A 21526-nucleotide genomic window follows, 5' to 3' on the forward strand; every position below is an offset into this window, starting at 1 on the left:
CCCCACATTGATAGGTGCATTTATAGTAATCCAAAAATTAATGATGTTTATCTTGTTTAGCTGTTTATACGGTAAAGAATATTTTGAAACTTGATTCAACTGAGATCAATCAAGCTATACAATCACTGTGAAATTTTAAGTATCACAACAGTGAAATTTCTATAATATAAACTTGTCTACACAGTAAAAACAAACTAGTGAACGTCACTACTAAATGTAGTGAACGTCACTACTAATGTCTGCCACAATACTCACTATTTTTGTGTAGTGACGTTCATTACTAATTTTGTAGTGAACGTCACTACATTGACCACCAAGTAGTGACGTTCACTGCAAAAAGTAGTGACGTTCACTACAAAAAGTAGTGAACGTCACTACTCAAAAGTAGTGAGTATTGTGTCAGAGCAATTCACTACTAATTTTTTACAGTGTAGGCTTCAATGCTTATAGTATCGGTATCAGCAGATAATTTCAGTACAAATATTTGTATCGGAATTATATAGTATCGGTAAAAAGTGGTATCGATCCACCTCTAGTTTCTTGATGGCCACACCTTAGTTAAAAAATACAAGTTAGACTACTTTCAGAACAATATGTGACATACCCATAATCTTAATGTGGTTATTTGTTATATAATAAAAGATATGATGTCTAATAGAGGTTAGGTTACGATAAGGGTATATACCAGTATATTATTTACTTCTGTAGCAGTGGCACATGTGGGGGTGAGCCCTACCAGCAGACTTTTTAGTCTGAGATGAGATACTCGCAATAGAACATAAATTCCTAAGATCCTATACATAAATTACATAAATAAATTCCTAAGATCCTGTACATCACGAACATTTAACATTAACTCCATAGGATTGTTAAGTGAAACAGGTACATATATAATATGAAATTAATAAACATTTGTGTATTTACAAAATCATTATTAAAAATCTTAGTACATGTACAACTATACATCTCAGATATGCTACATCAAATAGCATTGTCATGTATCCACCAGTGTATTACCATCTGCTGCTGGTGGTTTTGGGCACTCAAACAATGGAACATTAGTTTCTGCAAGATAAAGAAATGTTATGTGCCCTATATGGCCATGCAAACTTACTGAGGGCTTGGTTGATTCTGGCTGGATTTCTCTTTTCTTCTCGCTTAAATTTACGCTATTCAGTACATTAAGGTAGAGGTAAATAAGTCAAACAGCATTTGTAACTATACACAGCATAAAAACAAACTACATCAATCACAAATTCTTGCTAAAACATTCAGGTCACGATATTTTGAAATGCTTTTTTAAAAGTGTGTATGCATTACTATAAAATATTTTTTCCCTCTTTACCAAAGAATGCATAATGTCTGGTTCCGAAGCTTCCACCAAGTAAAGTCCGTGAGCCCGAATGACCAACTAGTTATATCAGTAAATAGCATGCAAATTCTATATACTAGGAAATGTGATAGTTTCCAAGACGTCATGGCAAAGAGATGTTCTACACCAGGGGAGGAGAACAGTACTCCAAAGTGGGAGGTGGATGGCAGTTAGAAAGCATTTCAGCAAAATCATCAACTGTACCTTACCAGTGTGCATAGCAAAGTGTATACCCCCACCGGAAAATTTTGAAGTTTGAATTCTTTGAAACTGAATCTGGTATATGTGCAATGTACTTGAATAGGACTAGTATACAGTATTTAGTTTGAGTGAAAATCCCAACATTGGCATGTTATAACAATTATTTTGTTAAACGCCAAAGTAGCCACTGAGCTTTGCTGTAATACCATCATTCATCTCTTGTTTCACTACTTTTTACCACTTGGATCCCTAAATTAACATACTAGTTTGTTTAGTTTGTTGTATTACGCAGCTTTTCATCATTCCTTCAGCTAGACCAATAAGGGGTGTGGTCACCATGTTTGATTGTTAAGAGGTGTGGTCTTTGTGTTCGATTGTTATTAGTCTACCAAGATCATGGTCTTGAATCTATTGTGAAATTACTGAGTATCCAGAGTAGTACAAGTGCTTTAAATATAATTTTTTGTGGTACCTAAAATATGCTACTCAAGGAAAGTGTTGAGATGGAAAATTAATGCCCTGATATGGTTTCATCACATGAAGAAGACAACGAACCCTGAATGAAGATAGAAGGAAACACAAGGCGCAGAGGGCACACACTCGTTGAAACCTCAAGAGGCACATGCCATGGTGAGTTTAAAAAATGGTGACCGTGCGCTGCTTTGTTTGCCTTCCGCGAATGCAGGCAGGCAGGCAGGCAGACCAAATTTTGTATTTTGGTTTGTTTTTTAAAATCTATATCCAACTGCCTGTAAGTTTTTAATGCCATATTTGATGCTGGATGGACTACCATCAAGGTGACTTTTGTCTTATAAGATGTCTCTAGGATGGTTGTTAAAGGTCACATTTTAGGTGGCGCATCACTTTAAGGTTGATCCCTACTTAAAAAGTAATACTGTACATATTACTGCAATGATTATCAACTAGAATGAAGGCATTTACGATAGACTCATGCACATGATTATGCATAGTGTTAATGGAGACAGATTGCATAAATTGCATAACTGAAACAACTTACTGTATACATATTTCCAGTGAATGTTCTATTAGAGTAGTTAGGTGACTGCTCTATTAGAGTAATTTAAATTTTAGCACAAATCCTGACAAAATACATGTAAGTCGGCTAATGAGTAAATATTTATTTGATGCATTTTAGTTTCTGGGCACTAGAAATAGTGAGGGATACTGCTTCTCCTCTCTTCAAAGTGAAAGGTCCTTCCCCGCCCCCACGTATTTCTCTATAGGACTACAGTACATAAACTTGAATAATAGTTTCTCATCTGCCAAAATTCAAAATAACAATATGAATCCAAAGCAACCAAGGGAATTAAACAGTTTACAGTTCAAGATACTTAATTCTTCTAGTTAGGTACAGTAGCTACTAACTAAAAACGATGGCATACGGCTGCACTCATCCAACAAACCTTTTGAGGTTTGGGTGAAAAACTAATGAATAATTTACAGTAGATTAGCTAGCAATGAACAAATGAATTGTTCCTGCTACGCACAGCTGTATACAAACCTTTAATTCCATTCTAGATCTGCCAGGGATCCACAGTGTCATCAATGTGAAATCTGTCCCAGTTTTGCTCAGAGTTTCATAAAATTTATCTGTTTCTATAGAAAAACACACCATCACATACAGTAGCTCGCACTTTGGTAAAAAATGTATTTGGCAGGTAGAGACAAAGTGTTTGTGACAAAGGTTACACAGATTGTTAATGGCTACTTGGTGGCAGTTGAACAGGAGGGTAGCAATCATAGATTGGTCAGCCTTCAGATGGATTGCTGTGAGAAGGCAATTCATTGACTTTAAAATTAGGCTTTAATTTATTTTACAGCATAGAATGACTGACTGTCATATCACAGTGTTTGACAGCTTTATTAGAGTATCTTAATAAAACCCGAGTCTGTCTAAGTTAGTCTGACACCCTGCTGATAAACACTGTAACAACACAAGGATACTTGCAACCAAAAACAGTAACTACAGATCTAGTTTTTTTATTGTTTGTTCACTGCGGCCGCAACCACAATACTTATGCAGCAGGGGTGAAGTATAGGCAGCTCAAAGGCAGCTCAAAGTTACCGTGGATGTATCTGCCCTACCAGAAGATTTAATCAGAACACTTGGTAATCAGGACACCTTGATGATCAGGGCAGCATTGGTCAGTCTCAAGGCATCAGTTAATGCACTCATTTCACTGTACATGTGACTGCTGTATTAGAGTATTTAGACAAAAGTGTATGTTCTATTAGAGTAACTGAACAAGGAGTTGTACATATGTCAGTGAGGTCAAATACAATGGAGATGTGGAAATAGGGCTGTACTTATCTTCTTTACTACAACTCACAATACACTCTACTCTTGATAAAGGTTCATGATGACTAACCTTCTTTGTTCCAATTCTTTGTGTAAAAAGACTTCCTACTGAACTGATGACTTGTTGAATATGTATTAGAAGACTCAAACACCACTTCACTATAAAAGCAGAACAAATGTAATACACTGCAATAGCTCTACAGCACAAATAATAGTTAGATGTCAAGAACCAGGGTTCTATGGGATTTAGAAAATTCGAAGGCCCTGGGCTGTAGCGCCCTTGCTTCGCTCGGGCGCTACTAAGGGCCTGAGGGTTTTCTAAATCCCGTAGAACCCAGTGGTTCTTGACGTCTAACTTATTTAGACTACAACTCGTTATTGTACCTTGAGTTGACAGCTGCTTGTAAACGAGAAATGTATCGCTAATTACTAGAAACAAGCCCTCTACACCTCCCTACATGGCCGAGTGGCTGTTGCTACCCGTTTAAATGCCTATGAGTTGCCAATGTTACAGGCGCGTGCTATGTATCGAAGTACTGGATTCAGCGACTGGACTACAACTCATTGTTGCTGTTGTTGTGCCTTGACAGCTGCTTGTAAGCAAGTAATGTAGTGTTGATTAGTACAAACAAGCCCATTACACCTCCCTCTAATTCAGTACGGCTGTTACTAGCCATTTAAACGCCCATGCGTTGCCAATGTTACAGGCGCGTAATTATCGTGTTTCGTATCGCCTCAGAGCGTGGTCTCTATGGGACATGAGCGTGGCTCTACGAGATTTAGAGACCACGTTTTCAGCCAATCAAATTTCAGTATCAAACTTGTTGTAGTCTAAGTGTAGGATAGAACTCTGACAAAGATGTGTAAAAAAAATCAGTAGTAGGTACTTGTTTTCATTTCACTGTACATAAGTGCAATTCAATTCTTGTCGCATAGTGAAATGTTCCACGTCTACAATTTTAAGGTGCTAATAATAACTTTTATACTGATGTAGTTAGTGCTGTACTGATTCCCACTTTATATGTTACAGGTTTTTGCAATTGAATTTGTCTAGAGTTTGTCGCCTTTGCAGTAGAATTCGTCCTGTTTGCAATTGAATTCATCGCTTTTGCATTAGAATTCGTCGTGTTTGCACAAGAATTCATCCATAACAAGATTGGCAGCTACAGTAAACACAAAAACAAGATTTAGAAAATGGCATGCATAATATGCTTTGATCTTTGGAGAATAATGAGGTCTTTAAAATCCACTAAGAGACCTGCTAGCAGGTTCTTAAAATGGTTAGAAACCTGCTAGCAGAAAAGACCTCAAGCATCACAAATCTCACTTTCGATCATTGATTTGCAATGCTCCCTCCAAGCATAATCAGGCTGATAGCCTGCAGTGCCAGTCACCCAGGACAACATGTGGTTAACCACTCTGTTCATTTTATAGGCATACCTAAAAGAATTTGATTATGGGAGTAACATTCTAGCGTTGTGTGTATGTTTGTCACGATGAACAGAGAAGTCCAAAAATATCACGGAAATTCTGTTAAGCACCCATCTGTTTCTAGAGTGTTTTATGGCTGTTTTCGTTGTTTATTAAACTATGGATGGACTTTACCAAGACCTAACTAGGTATTTAAAGCTTCCTTGTAGAACGTTACTTTTCGCTACGTGTAATGTGGGTGTGGTCCATATTAGAAACTGTGCCTGTTCTTCGTGCTACTGTGGCGCTACTGAAGGCACAACTTGTGACAACTCGTTCCTATCATATAAATCCACACAAGCTGCTTCTTTGACACACGTGTTCTTTACACTGCTGTGACACCATAGGCACTGGCTACCGCTAACCCGGCTCGACATTATCGATCACTGCTGTTTCCCAGCTGTGCCAGATCCAATTAGTCTAACTTGCGAAAGGAAGTGGTGCGAGCTTCGATTTTTTTTTTCAACACTTCAACAAAAACATGTTCAGTCTTCTGTTTTTATTTTAACATTGCACAATGATTTCAGTACAACATATAACCCAATCCCACAATGACTCCTGCTTTATGCCCATATATATATAACGCATACATTTTCTAAGTCGGTTAGAGACCACGCCCTCGGATCTTCATGCTAGGTCTCTAATCTACATGTGGCAGCCAGGGCCGCCCAGAGAAATTAAGGGGCCCAGGGCAAAGAGTGAAAGTGTGGCCCCGGAGGCAAGGAGGTTTCCATTCAAGCCGTAAGTTGAAGACCAAAAAAAAAAAAGGGAGCATGACCTGCTAACAGTGACAATAACTACCCCTCACCAACCATATCTCCTTATCTATAAGCTTGCTACACTGCTCCTCTGAAGAATACTGTGACTGCTCTATTAGAATATTTAGATCTGACTGCTCTATTAGAGTATATTGATCTTATTCAAGGGGCCCTTCATGGGGCCTCCTGGGGCCCCTTTCAGGCTGGGGCCCGGGGCAAACTGCCCCAGTTCCCCCCTGTGGGTGGCCCTGGTGGCAGCTACTCCATGATCTTGTTGAAGTACAACTGTTGTAACAACTCTTTATAAGGTGATGATTCGTGTGGTCACTCGCAAACAAGCTAATTAACTTGACAGACAGCTAATGGCTTCAGCTTTAATTACTCTCTAGTGTCTCAAGTGGTATTCTCCATGGCAAAAATGATGAGCAGCTGGTTTCTTGCAGTCAATGTAGTTATGACGAATTCTTGTGCAAATGCGACGAATTCTAAGCAACCAAATCAATTGCAAAGGTGACAAATTCAATTGCAAAAACCTGTAAGCCAATATCCGATATTTTTTATGCACTATTTTACCAGTGGTTAGCCGATACCCAATTGTAGGTCTCTATAAGTTACACTTGTGTACACTACACTAAACGTACAGCTTGTAAGCCAATGCTGTGAGGTTGTATAGACTATATGCACTGCCGTATACACTCTAAAAACACGTGATATTTTAATACGTCACGATGGTGAACGGATAGGATCTAGTGTACATAGAAAATGAGAAATTCGCAAAATTTCAGGAAATAGACCACTTACCAGTACTTCTTGCAGAGCGATGAATTCTTCTACCTGTATAGCAGAACAACTGAAAAGAGGAGCTTTGTCCATAGTGTTAGTGGTGAGTTATAGCTCAAGCCGCATTTACTACCCATACTTTTGTATGGGATTTGTGATAGTCATTCACCGTCAAAAATTTCCGGGAGTGCCACTAAACAGCCCTAATTGATCATATTTTGATTAGTAAATAGACCACACATATAGTCTATCCTCAAAGCTGTTAATCAGACAAGTGGGTTATGGCTCCAATCAGCACTGTTTATAAAGGGTTGGCTTTGTGGTTACCACAAACAATAAACAAACTACCTAAGTATTACACCAGACCAGCCCTTCAGTAGTACAGCAGCTGCTGAAGTTGAATAGGCTAACCTCAGTCTAATACAACTGATTTCTGAAAATGATAAAAAGCTAATTATCAGCTTCAACCAAGAGTTCATAACATATTTATTTATATTTAACCCTTAAATGCGCATAAGCCTATATATAGGCAGATTACGCATGGTCTTGAAAACGCATAAGCCTATATATAGGCTTTTACGCATGGTTGTAAACAAAGCGCTGTAACTTTTGAAGCGTTTACCATATGGCTTTGTAACTTGTGCCATTCTACTCATGATGTAATAAGCATTAAAATGATACCTAGGGGTTTACCCTACGACCAAAGCATAAGACCAAATATTGCCGTGAAAATAATTTTCAACAACTAACCACAAAAAAATATATTACATACCTTTAAAAAATGATCCATAACTCCTTGACAGTTCGTCCGATTTGCTTCAAACAAGTACTATTTGAATGGCCATTCAATGGCGAATCAGACCATATATAGCTCACATGACTAAACCCACAATCGAAACTACGACTAAAGCGAAGAATGTGGTGTTGCGATAAAGCGAGACATTGATCTTCTTCACTTTATAACAAGTAAGCCATTGTTGTTAGTGGTTATTTAGCCTTCTCCAAGTAGACCAATGAATAAGCTTTCTATTGATATATGGTTTTAGGCTAATAGATTTAGGAAAGGCTGTCTTACCTCACCATATAAGTTTGTTTTGTGTAAACATGCATTCCATAAATGTTCCATGCGCATTCAGCACTAATTCCTTAAAAGTTTCATGCGCGTTTAAGGGTTAACTATATATATTATGAACTCTTGCTTCTACCGAATATCGGTACAACTCTAAATAGAGCATCCAGCAACTATTCAGCAGCAGTGGTGGTGGCGGCAGTGACAACAACAGTGTTCACATAATTACTGTAATAGTGTATACTCAATATACATTAGCTACACTACTAGCAAAAGCTCATCTATACTATTTTTCATTCAATTGTAACTTAAACACTAGTAATATGAATTTATACAAAGTATCCCTCTCTCTTAGTATAACTTTTATAGACTCACAAAATGTAATTTTTCATGTTGTAGATACACACAAAATCATAACTACACATACACACATGCACTGAGGCACACTTTACACAAAGAGACTCAAGAGCCTTGCAATGTCTTGATAAAATACTTGTACAAATATGCAATAATACATACATACCTGTCCATTTCTATCTCCACCTGCGTTGCCTCCACCGTAAGGCTAAAAAATAAAATAAAAATAAATTACCGATACATAGCATCACCATAAAAGTATGCTTTACCCAGAAGGAGTATACCCTTCTCTCTGTGCACATGTGTGTTTACATTGCCGAGTGACTGACTAACAGAATAAACAGATATGTACTAGTGATTTACCGATACAATACCGAGGCCGGAAATGGCTGATACCGATCCAATATCGATATTTTGCCCCACAGGTATTTCTCACAAGAAACAGCTAGTGATTTGAAAAATATTTAGCAAACCAGCTTACTAAACACATTCGCTAATCTCATCAGCTGCAGTTTGCTGGTTTTGTGGCCATGATTAAATTACATGAAGATAACAATAGTTTATGGCTTCAATGAATTTTATTTCATGGCTTACTGCTGTTTCCACTGTACTAATAATGCTAGTAAATGGCTTCTTTCAAAGAATTCATGGCTTATATCAGCTATTGCACAACTCTGTTCAATGTGCTATGTACACCGCAATATTGAAAAGTAAGTAAACAACATCATTAAAAGTATCGAGCATTTATAGCTTTATCAAAACAAGTCCAATACCACCAAAAAGGGCCGATACTGATACTAGTATCGGTGCATCACTAATACGTACATGTGAGTTTGCATTTGTAAGTCTCTATATTATAGAGAAACATAAGTGTTACTTAGTGCTGTAGCTGTAGAAGTGTTAGCTATACAGTGGAGATACAAGGTGTTTTTAAAGTGACTGTTTTATTAGAGTATAGAGTATTTGAACTGAATATACAAGTGCATCGAGACACATTTTTAAAACTGAACAGTGGAATTTAGACATTCATGTAGCTGCCATATTTAACATTACCAAGTGGGTAATCTATTTTAACACGAAGAGGTGTCCATAATTAGAATATGATGTTAGTATTACTAGAAATAAGAGGTAAACGTACTAAAAATAGGCAAAACGTCCAACGCAACTATAATTTTAGGTAAGTATTTGATCCCAGCAAAATCAGCTTACATGGAAAAAACGTGGTGAAACTCCCACCCATTCACTTAACCACTAACTATCACTTGACACAAGGAACACTATTGTACTATTCACCTTTTCTCATTCAGTATAATTTGACCATCTTCTCCGACAGTTAGCTGTGGTACCAGTCGAGAGGCCTCTTCTTTCACTACCTCAATATCAAGTGACTAACAGAAACACAAAATCAATTACATGTAAACATGGCTAATAATCACTACACAGTGCTACACTTTCAAACACTCTGCAAATTAATCACTTGTTGGGTTTACACAGAGTATTTCACTAACCAGCTGTGACCCACTAAGCAAAAACCAAACTAGTTCATTTTATGACTCCTCTGCCATCTAGAGGGAAAACCAATAGGCTGCTAAAGTTTCAGCCTTATCTGGTGATGAATACTTTTGGAGACACGGCAGTTGACAGCAGGAAGAGCAAAACAATTGATTTGTACAGTGACTATACACTGTACATACTAAAAATAAATTAAAGGCACTCATTTAATCGATTATAAGTTGTGAGTGCAACAGGCTTTGGTGTTGGGACTTGTCTCATTGTGTTGACCATGAACTGTGGAATTCATCGAGGTACAGTTTTTAGCCTATTACACCTATGCTTTAAAGCAAGAAGGCTTAGAATGGCAATGATAACATTTTACAGTACCTCTACATAAACAAACACATACAACTCTTGTGTCATGGTACAGAAATGAAACAAAAATATTCTTACTTTCCATGAAAAGGCAAATCCGATGGTATAGAAGTTACATATATCAATTCAAGTATTGTTTCACTGTATACTAAAGCTATATAAAATTATTTTTGTAGCCTGCACGTTTTACACAATGTATTTAGATTTAAAAAACTGAGTTATGCAAACTAGTTGAGTTTTTGCTTAGCGAGTCACATATTTCTATACTTTTCACAATTTATGCACACATCAACTATGAAAGTATCCCCCCCCCCCCCCCCATATCATACGTACCTTGTCTTTCTCAGTTTGTTGACTACTGGACTGTGATGTTGCAGTAGACTCATTCCCACTGATAAACAATACAACAATTGTACATAACAATTACATGTACAATATACAACATGTTAGTGTCACTGCTACCTAGTGATATAGTGCAGTCCACATGATAATGTCACTTTTTTTAATTTATTTAGTTTTGCCAGCTACAACACACTTAAGTTACTTAAGTACTTACTCTTTTCTATTGGTGCCATTTTGTCTTTTCTTTTTTCGTTTCTCTAAAGCTGATCTACATAATATAGCAGCAGTACACAGATATAAGGTATGACATGAATAAAAAATATAGTTATGTACAGCTTTTTTTTACATACAAACTGAAACATAAAGTACACATTTACAGACACACAACAGAGAGTTTATACTCATACAGTGTGACAGTCCTCAGCTATTAATGCCAAAAAGCGAACTGTTCAATTATATTACAGTAAACATATGTTCTATAAGAGTAGTTCAATGGACCTCTGGATATTTTGAGATGTAATAAAGTCCCTCTCCATTCACTAGGGTTCCTATGGATAATAATACATGAAATCTGGCAAACATGCTACAAGCATTCAAGCAGAAATCAGGATGGCTGATGCCAAGATGTGAACACTTTTGGCTAACTTTAGGAGGATCCACTGTACATACGTAGTGTATGTAAAAACATGCATCATCAAATATAGACACACAAAAATTACAGTCAAGGACAAATAAGTTCCATATGAAATGCAACACAATTGCTCTGCTAATGTTCTTCTAGCTAACTGAATGAATATACAGCACAACACAGCAGAGTTGCATAAAGCTGTGTAAACAAATGTACCATATGTTATAATCAGCAAAGGTTCAAGATCAGTTTCACAGTCTTAGGTAGCTACTCATTAGGGCTGAGCGATTATGACATTTCGCTACTTTCACGATTGTAGCATGCAACATATCACGATTATGATAACTGTTACGATGTTATAACTTACATGCATCAGCATCATGTATGCACAACTTAGTATGAATTATTTTAATACACAGTGAAATTGTGTACAACTGTTCAGCACAATTAAGGCCATAGACAGTTACAGTTTAATACAAACAGTACAATGAATAATAGTTTCTAAAAGGTAAGCTTTAAACTCCGCAGTAAGATTTATTCACACAATGAACTGTATCAGGCTTGTTTTCCAGATTGCGTTCTTCCACAACAGTAAGTGTCACCAATGTGCTTGTGATGTCACAACATCATGGTTATTTATAATACATATCAACATCACAATATTCAGAGACAATCCCACAATTGATAAAATCTCTCAGCCCTACTACTCATCATACAATACACACACAGTACTACACACTGGATACACCTGTACTCACTTCATTGGGTTAGCAGAAGGGTTGTATGAAGTGAGGTCACTCATTGTCATCTTGGCCCTGTCTGGAGCTTCAAACACAGTCGGCTATAATAACAACATAATCCATGAAACAGTGTTACCCAGGAAGAAGGGGGGTGGGGGCACAGTTATGCATGTACATGCATAGAAAATGCTAATTTACAAAATGCACTTTTTGTATGAGTCCACAGCGATATATCAGGCATGGATGGTTGTATATACTGTAGTTATTTAATGATTCCTGTATCCCTTCGTGGGAAGTCTGTGTCCGCCATCCACCATTAATACTGCAATTCTAGTTTCTACTGTTTGTACTCGCAAAATTCACAACTTGTAAAGTATACAAATAAAGTAGAACACAACATTGTGTGATCCCCTCCATCAGCATTTGAAATATTTTCTGACATATTCGTGATAGCAATCTCACAATACAATTCATTCACCTGCATATGTATATATATGATACCGCTCAAATGCGGCATTGTCTCGCAAGAGTACGGGCAATAAAACATGCGCATGGTGCCTGTTTTGCTCGCGAGGTTTCATCCCAAATGAAACAGAATAAATACTCATAAGAGAAATGGGCACCACACCCTTTATGACTTGTTTTCACAAATTTACTCCTGTTTGTTTATTTACCCAATTCAACAGCAGCTATTACTAACCTTGTTGTTTGACTTTGCTCCTTGTTCATTAGTCTTCTTTCTCTTCTTTACCTGATCGTCAGTTGTCTGAAATACAACAACCAACCATGCCAAACTGCTTACACAATTGATCACATGGATACCTTCTGAAAATGCCATACCAACAAATTTTATGTTTAGTAGAATGGACAAAAGGAGACAACTAGAGACTTTACAGCAAAGCATGTGTTATATACAAATATATTTGTACATAACCAGCAGTACTTTGCAGGTACTGCTGGTTAACATGGTATTACAGTACGTCACACAAACACATGTACACAAATTAGAAATACTGATAAGTGTAGGATTCACTTAAGAGCATATAAACAATATGTCAAAAGTATGTACCTACAACATATCTTTGACACATACGTACTTATAGAAACTATGGTACAATTTCTAAACCCATTCATCAGAAATTTGCACTACCTATTTGCCATGGGTGAAAATGTGCACTGGCTTCCTACAATTGCCCTTTTATTGCCCTTTTACATTATAACCACTCTGAGTCTTGTATACAATTACAATTACAACGTACACGTACTGTACCTCTTGAGCCTTCCTCTTCCTTTTCGGCGCTGGTTGCTTTTTCTTGGGCTTTGTCTGCTTCTTCTTAGTTGTTTTGCTAGTTGTTTCTTTCTCAGGATCAAGGGGCAAATGGTCAGACTAAGGAAACAGTTAATACATGACACATGTACTAGTATTTACTCGTATAAAAGCTCACTATTTTGTTTCACCTGGCCTGTAAATGAATAGGGCCTTTATTTGAGACCAGGTGTTTATTTTGGATAATTCGATCCCAGTACTTTTTCTTAATCAAATTCAAGAACACCATTACCTTGACGAATGCACATTTCATCAGCTTTAATGAATTAAATGTCCAGTGTTGCAATGGTAAGCTTGGAGTACCTTTGTATAGTGTGTTGACTATAAACACAAGCGTAATGAAGGCCGAAAATAGTTGTATGATACATATCAGCATGCACACAGACTCACACAGACTACTCGATTACGTGATTACTAGTAGCATTTCATCTTTCAGATGGCTTTAAACTTAACATTACTAAGTTTGAAGAAACAGCAGCAAACAAGTAAAAGAATTAAAGTAGACTCCAATACTAGCCCAGGTCTCTATTTGAGAACAAGCGTTTATTTTCCACTTATAATAAAGACAGACATATATTCAAATGTGCCTTTTTTATACAAGGAAATATAGTACCTGTTTTTCTGAAGTTCCTTCCACTGAAATATCTTCAACAACATTATCACCACCATCACCACTAGGATCACCATCTCTTACTTCATCATCGTCATCACCCGAGTCATCACATCTCTGTCTAAGAGTCCCTTCCACAGCACTGGACTGTACCTCACCATCAGCTGGTTGCTCTAGTCCCAGTGCCTTATGACTAGACATGATCTGACTCAATGACTCTACAAAAGATGGATACTGATGCTCCGTAGTACTTTCTTCATCATCGTCATCATTTTCACTGTTGTTGTCAACATTCAAATTGTCGTCTTCACAAATAAGGACATTTTCAGCTTGGACCACATTAGGGAGTTCTTCGTCATTGAACAAGTCTGTTATTACATCATTGGAATACGTGGAAACAGGTGTGTCACTTGTACTATCAGTGTTTGCTTCTGTTAAACTTGTTGTCATGGATAAGCTTGTTGGTCTGGTTGAGCTGGTTACATTAGTTGAAGTGGTTGTTACACAACTGGTTGAACTAGATTTATATGATGAACTTGTTACACTATCAGATGAGCTAGTTACACTAGTAGTCAATATATTAACAGTTGAACTGGATATAACAGTAGTACTGGTGCTACTTGCATTACAGGTTTGAAGAGTTACATTACTGTGCCTGCTAGAAACACTATCAATACTTGTCAAGTCAGAAATAGTTGACTCAACACTTTCACAGTTACTGGTTTGACTGGTAACCTCCTGACTGTCAGTACAGGATTTACTAAGTATCACAGAGTCAATAGTCACTGGTACTGATGATGAACTAGTAATCTTCTCATTTTCAACAACACTTTGCTGAACGCTGCTTCTCTCACGAGTAGCACCACCTGGACGGATCTTCGGCTTTGGTTTTAGCCGCATTATTATAATATTAACTGCATTAGAAAGCACACATAGATGAAGTGACAAAATCAATATGCAAACTAGTATATAAGTACATACATGCACTGAACTGCACAATACATGTAGCTGTACAGCAGCATTCAAGCAAGAATACCAGATGCTACTTTGTCTGTTAGCTCTTGTCATGTCTACAGATATTGTCATGTCTACAGATATAGGTGTACTACATAAACAAAGACAGCATCACTAGTAATCTTGCAACCTGAACAATCTTGCTGCAACATTACAATTATGAGACACTGTAGAATTACTCCAAGTGTACTCCTTGACTACTATCATATAACAACTGTAAATGTACTGTGCAATTCTCCAGTGTATATATTATCCCAGGTGGCACAGTAGGGGAAATGGTGGGGATTAGACTGTTTAAATCAAATTCTCCACCCATGGCCTAGTGGTCAAATCCCCACATAGTATGGCTACCATCAAGGCTACATAGGAAACAAACAAGTTCTTATACGTAGCTTGTAAGTTTAAACAAACACCAAAACTATTGAACAGCAAAACGCTCCAATAGTGGGGCAGAATATTTGATTCAAAATTTCCCACTAATACCCTGGAGGGTCTTGTACCCAGACCGCTTTTTATTCCCTTTTGTATTTGGGTGGGCAGTCTGGGCAAGATACCAGGGTAGTCTCGCGTAGCCAGACCGCTACTTTTCTTTTTGTGCCCACATAAAAAGAAAAGAGTAGCGGTCTGGCTACGCGAGACTAATACCAGGGGTAGTGGGCTTAATATTGATAGGTGCATAAATGTGTCCCATAACACCAGCTCACTTAAAAGTCTCATTCACTGAAAAATGGCACCACAATAGTACGTCTACAACGATAGGATCTCGAATGGGATAAAATCAAGTGTTAGCATTGTGCCGGGCCACATTATAAAGAAGTAATCTTGAATCAACACACTGCGACAATATCACATTTTACACTAGTAGAAACTTACTTGAGTAAAGCTGTACAAAGCCTACACGATTCGTTGACCGACGACAACAAAACGTCCACTATGGCTACACCTTCGATTGTGGTTTACGCTTTTTCTGCTTACACAATAAACGCTTGCGCTTATTTATTGAAAAATGAAAACTGTTTCGCAGGCGCTTAAGGTGAAGCTTAGCCTACTTCAATGCTTTACAGCACAAGTGCTGAAGGTCTGTAGGATACCTGGTCCTACAGCCTGCTCAAAGACTTTAGCTAACTTAGACTGTAACTACTTAAGGTGTGTTTGAAAAGTTGGAGAAAGGAGAAAAAAATCCATGACTGGACCTAGGTAGCCTCGAACCTGCAGCCATCCGATTTACGCTCGAACGCTTACAGGAGTCTACCAGGTGGTCAGGATGTTTTTCTCCTTGTTATTTTCATGAGAGAGAGAACCATCACTAATAATTGATGAGAAAACATGCATGATTACAAACAAATTATATATTATGTGTTATGTGTCCTCGGACAACATGCGACCACATGTCTGACCAACAGTGGACAGCAGTGGGCATGGCAAGGAAAAAAAAAATTATATTTAAGTACAAAACTAAAGTTACAGCTTAAATTATATACAGATTAAAAACAGTCCGGGTTGATTGTCCATTCTTTAGAGTTCCTACCATAAAATATTCTCTGTGAAGCAGAAATTGAGGCACTGGCCATCTTGAACAAAAGATTTCTAGCACTTCCCTTGGAAAATAGGGATACTTGCTGGGTAAAATTTATCACATCCTTAATTGCAGCAATAGAACTAGGTTGAAAATGGCCCAAAACACTGACTTCCACAGTTCTGTAGCAGTGAGGAATCTTCAAACGATCCAATTCAGCCAAAAGCTGTACATACTCAGGTTTATAAAGTTTGCGGTTGTGTGCAGACTCCAAATGATGTATTGAGTCCAATGGACATGTAAGCTCTATAATGCCCATCGATGCAGAGTGTCTGTTATAGATGACAACATCGGGTCTGTAAGGAGTGACTAAGACATTGGAGGGGATGGTTTCAGGAGGAGAGTCATTAAAACGATGTCCCTGCAGGTCCGCATAGACACTGACCATCTGGCAATCAGAAAAGAGAGTAATTAACTGAGAAATTAAAGTGAACAGTACTTGATTATGTCTATAGGTGTACCTTTGTTGGGATAGTGCTATTGGGCAACCACCTAAAATATGAGCGGTAGTTGGCCGGTTAGAGTCACAAAGGGTACACTTGGCACCACACTGTATGTGCCAGCGACGCAGGTTAACAGCAGTAGGCAGAGTGTCCGAGGATGCTCTCAACAAGAAAGAAAGTTGCCCAGGGTGAAATCCAGTCATTAACTTATTCCATGTTCTGCAGCTAGTTTCTAACCTAGCAGAATCCAAAAATTTGCATTGCACAGTGAGTTGATTGAGATGGGCTTCACTGTCAGAAGTAATTTTACTAGTCAAATCATCCTTAGCTCTCTTGTAAAGAGACCGTGCTGATGGCATATCGGACAATTGGCTTTGGGCAGCCGACAATATGGAATAATCTTGATTCTGGAACTGCAGAAAATCATTACCAAGATGGAGATGCAAGCCCAATTCCTGCAGCTGAGGATCAGATGATGCACAGATACATGAAAGCAAACTAAGTTTTGCCTCTCTTGACACACAAGAGACACTGGGGCAACAAATTCCCGGATAGTATAGGATTACCCGAGTAGCATTCCTTGGAAGCTGTAACCATTTCTTAAGATAACGACTGACCATAGATTCGAGTTGTTTAATAGTATGGTTAGTGATTGCATCAACACATAGATGGAATCTTAACAGTGACAAGATGTAATTCCTATAAATCCAGAGCTTATACTCTCCCCTAACAGGAAGAGAATCAGTAGCTGTTAGTAAACCAGATAGACGAGAAGTCATATTCTTGTTTGCAATAGATTTGGTAGCTGACAAAGACACATCAATTAGTTTTCCCAGAAATTTTGTGCCACCCTCAGTAATCAATTTTGTGGTCCCACCTGATAACGGAATTCTCTGTGACAAATGTTTAGAGCCATCAAATAGAAATGAAACGCACTTTGAAGGCTTAAGTGTTAGATCCAAGTCTGCAGCTTTCTTGTCAATCTCTTGGAGCACAGAAGAATGGGTTTCCAAATTGGTGGAAATCAAGGTAGCATCATCGGCATAACCCTTCACTGAATGGGCAATTGAATCGACAAATTTTGGAGAAGATTTCCAACTGGATTTAACAGTGGCAGGTTTATCAGTAAGAGGCACAAACCTCTTTGCCCTCTTACCACAAGGTTTCCAGTCCACCTGGTGGAGGTCAACTTCTTCAAATACCATTGTATCTATGTCTTCCTTGTACACAAGTTTACATAAACCATTAAACAGATACTTGTCAATACGAGCTTTATACCAACCAGGTTCTTCATCACCACTCTCGGACCATTTAATGTATACAAAAGAACCAACAGGTGGTAGGCTATCACAATTAGGCACAGGAAGTTGAAATGTGTAGCCACATGGATTATTCAAAGAGTCTGCCAACTGTAGAAGTGGATTAAATACCAACAAAAATATCATAGGGGAAAGAGTATCTCCTTGAAATACTCCTCGTTGAAATGGTATCATAGCTGTCTCCCAGTGATCACTTGTAATTGTAACTGACAACTGTGAATAAAATGAAAAAACATAATTGAAAAAGGAGGAAGGTACTTTGACTGCCCTTAACATGTCAAAAATAAGATGGTGTGAAACAGAGCCGAAAGCATTCTTGAGGTCAATAAAAGTTACCATCAAAGGCTTTTTGTTTGACAGAGCATCTTGCATAATTGCTGATAAAGAGTAAATGTGTTCAAATACACCCGGCATGCCTGACACAAATCCTTTCTGTATGGTAGTATCCAAAACTCCATTTACTTTCAAATACGACTCTAACCGCCTACTAAGAATTTTGTGAAACAGTTTCCCAACCACCGATGTAAGGGCAATTGGACGAAAGTTTAAAGGGTCATGTCGATCTCCAGTTTTATATATCAGTTTAATACGAGCCTGGCCCCAACTTCCAGGAGCAGTTCCAGCATTCAGTATCTTATTAAATAATGTAGCCAAAAAGTGATGGGTGCATGGTAAATGAAATAAATGGTAATAAGTAAGCCCATCAGGACCAGGAGCTGATTTCATGGAACAATGACGAAGGCAGGACTTGATCAATGAAGGAGTAATACTTCCAGTGTTAAACAGTGAAGTATCACAGTCAGGAATTGCATCCGTAACCCAAGTGGGAAGATGGTCGCCATAGCTCAACGACTCATCAGAGTAAGTTTGCTTAAAGAAATTAGAGGCTGTGTCACAATCAAACAGAGGTGTCACCTTATCTGCTGGCTGTAATTTTTTCCGGGCGTACTCCCACGGGTTATGTCTGAAATCATTTTCATTCTTACACATATTCTTGTGGTTCTGGTCGGAACGATAGCACTTTAGTACCTTATTGTGCGCCCTTACAACATGTAAAAATTCTTTAGAACGATTCATGTCCTTACGTGAGTTGTTCTTCAATAGAGACAGGTTCTGTACCGCTATCTCGATTTGGCGAGGGCGATGTCGGCCGTTGCCACAGGAAGGTTTCATCACGCCATACTCTTGTAAAAGGTCACTCACAAAGTTAGAAAACTGTTCTGCAGCCTCAACTGGAGACAAGTCGTCACAACTCACAGAATGGTGAAGCCAACCCAGTCTGTTCCGAAGAACATCATTAAGTTGTGTCCAACATGGCGAAGTAGCACTTTGCTGTGAAGGGGAAAAGTCAGACGCCATTTTGGTCACGTGTTCTGCATTATATCTAAATAAAATTAGTCTAATTATATCCATAGGAATTCTAAAGAGTACTGAACTCATTATCTCTAAGTAGCTACCCGAAGTAGAACCAAATGGACACTTACCAGCCCCTGATCACTGCAAGGCTAAGGATATAAGGTCATTGCACGTACTGCCCTTGAGGTATTTACTGGGCGTGGGAAGCGCGGCGGGCACAGTCTGAGATAGTCTAGCTACTAGTGGTGTTATTCCAAGGCTGGTACGTGCCAAGGTGAGACCTTGCAAGTCAACATTATTTTAACAGTGCACAATGTACATACCAGTAGAGCGGGTACATTTTATACATGCGTCTAAAACCAGTACAGTGGGTTGCAGAAACAAATTTACGACGATTCAAAGTTTAGCAGGGGCGTGGTCTCATCCACTCCAAATAAATTTCCTGTTTCCCGTCCTGACCTCAGGCATATTTGCATGCGGGCGGGTGGTTCATTTCCATTATTTCATTATGAGGTTGGCAGCTTTTCAAGCCATTATTTGCCTGGCACAGCTATAAAAAGCCGCACAAAAACATCTTCCTTTCCAATTTGTTAAAATAACACAAACCTAAAGTTTGTACCAACTTGATAGCACTGCTGACACGTGAGCTGACACTGTTTCAAGATAGCTTCTACTATGCTTCTACTAAGCCTGTCAATATACAGAAATGACCAGAAGAATATGGAATAATGGAATATTTAGAGCTGACAGTAACCAGATGCAGGCGGTGGACGGGAAACAGGAAATTTGTTTGGAGTGGCCTTATTATAATTTTTTATTTATTAAAGTACACACAAATTTTATCATAGTTCAATCAAACAAAGGGAGATTTCCCTCATGCACTGCCAAAGAGAAGTCTGTCAGATCTCTCTGGGGCCGACTAGCAGTAGAACGACTGCCACAAATACATGTAATGGCTGATCACAAAAAGGAAAAAGACAATCTGCAGGTCTCATTGAAAGAAATTTGTGTACATTTGCGTACATTTGCTAGCTACAATTAAACTTGTTCAGGGCAAAATTACCAGCTAGTACAGTGAGTTTAAAATGAAGGTGTGACCTAATCAGACCCCGCTAGCTATCAGTTTTCTCGGGGTGGCGCTTACTGGTTTTCAATCAACCCCATATACCAACTTGTTTTCACACTTTTTAATCAACTATCGTCATGAAACATATACTTTAGTTTCCTTTATAGGCTTTCCAGCCCAATTTTTAGATTTGGACTTTTAACTATATGCTCAGTAGATAGAGTATTGATAGCCAATCTCAGAAACTATATATAGTTGGAATTAGCTACTAGTGCTTTAACACTGAAAAACGGTACATTTTTTTCCAGGGCTCCCCTTACACTGTAAAGGGAAAAAAGCACAATTTTAGGAAGCCATTTAGTAGCCTGAACTGTCTTGAAACTGTAATTACTTCTAGTGGCAAATTTGTACATTTAATGAGAGTCACTTCAGGGCTCAAGTGATCATTGTTTTCCTTTGCGATGTGCAAATATGTTAATATGTTTTACTTAATGCATACTTGTCAATACAAGTGGCTAGTGAGCTTTTTTAAAAACAATTTTAAGAGTATACAGCTAAAGTGGTGTGTCACAGTACCTAAGGTGGAGTTGTGGTTTCAATTATTGCATTGTTATGCTGACTTTGAAGTGGTTTATACTGACTTTGAAGTGGTTTATACTGTGGTTTATACTTGACTTGATGACACTACCATCAGAAAATTATTGTGTAGCTGAAAATTGCTAAATCGAGCAAAGTGACTAGCTACACACTTTAAAGTAAGTACCACAGTGAATACTTTCCACCTGACAGTACATTTTAAAAGTATTCTGCATACATTACAAGGCTTTTAATAAACAATTAAAAAACAACACAAAATTTATTTAGTTGTAACAAACACAATAAAACTAAGATTTCCATGATGATTAGCAT

General features: G+C 38.1%; 2 protein-coding genes across 2 annotated transcripts; both read right to left on the bottom strand.

Moving 5' to 3' along the window:
• Positions 1-883: 883 nt before the first annotated feature.
• LOC136254370 (uncharacterized) lies at positions 884-15820 on the bottom strand. The gene is made up of 13 exons (XM_066047045.1): positions 15731-15820; positions 13847-14757; positions 13177-13293; positions 12607-12672; positions 11925-12007; positions 10753-10806; positions 10530-10587; positions 9621-9715; positions 8494-8535; positions 3964-4052; positions 3096-3190; positions 1115-1169; positions 884-1065 (listed from the first exon to the last, which is right to left on the bottom strand). Exons 2-13 carry the CDS (start codon positions 14741-14743, stop codon positions 995-997), a joined length of 1722 nt encoding a protein of 573 aa, XP_065903117.1. The 5' UTR covers positions 14744-14757; positions 15731-15820; the 3' UTR covers positions 884-994.
• A 324-nt stretch (positions 15821-16144) lies between these two features.
• On the bottom strand, positions 16145-19413 carry LOC136254371 (uncharacterized). The gene is made up of 2 exons (XM_066047046.1): positions 19281-19413; positions 16145-19224 (listed from the first exon to the last, which is right to left on the bottom strand). The coding sequence occupies exon 2, from the start codon at positions 19183-19185 to the stop codon at positions 16342-16344; it is 2844 nt and encodes a 947-aa protein (XP_065903118.1). The 5' UTR covers positions 19186-19224; positions 19281-19413; the 3' UTR covers positions 16145-16341.
• Between the last annotated feature and the right edge of the window lie 2113 nt (positions 19414-21526).

The sequence above is a fragment of the Dysidea avara genome, chromosome 4, assembly GCF_963678975.1.
Source record: "Dysidea avara chromosome 4, odDysAvar1.4, whole genome shotgun sequence".
NCBI lineage: Eukaryota > Metazoa > Porifera > Demospongiae > Dictyoceratida > Dysideidae > Dysidea > Dysidea avara.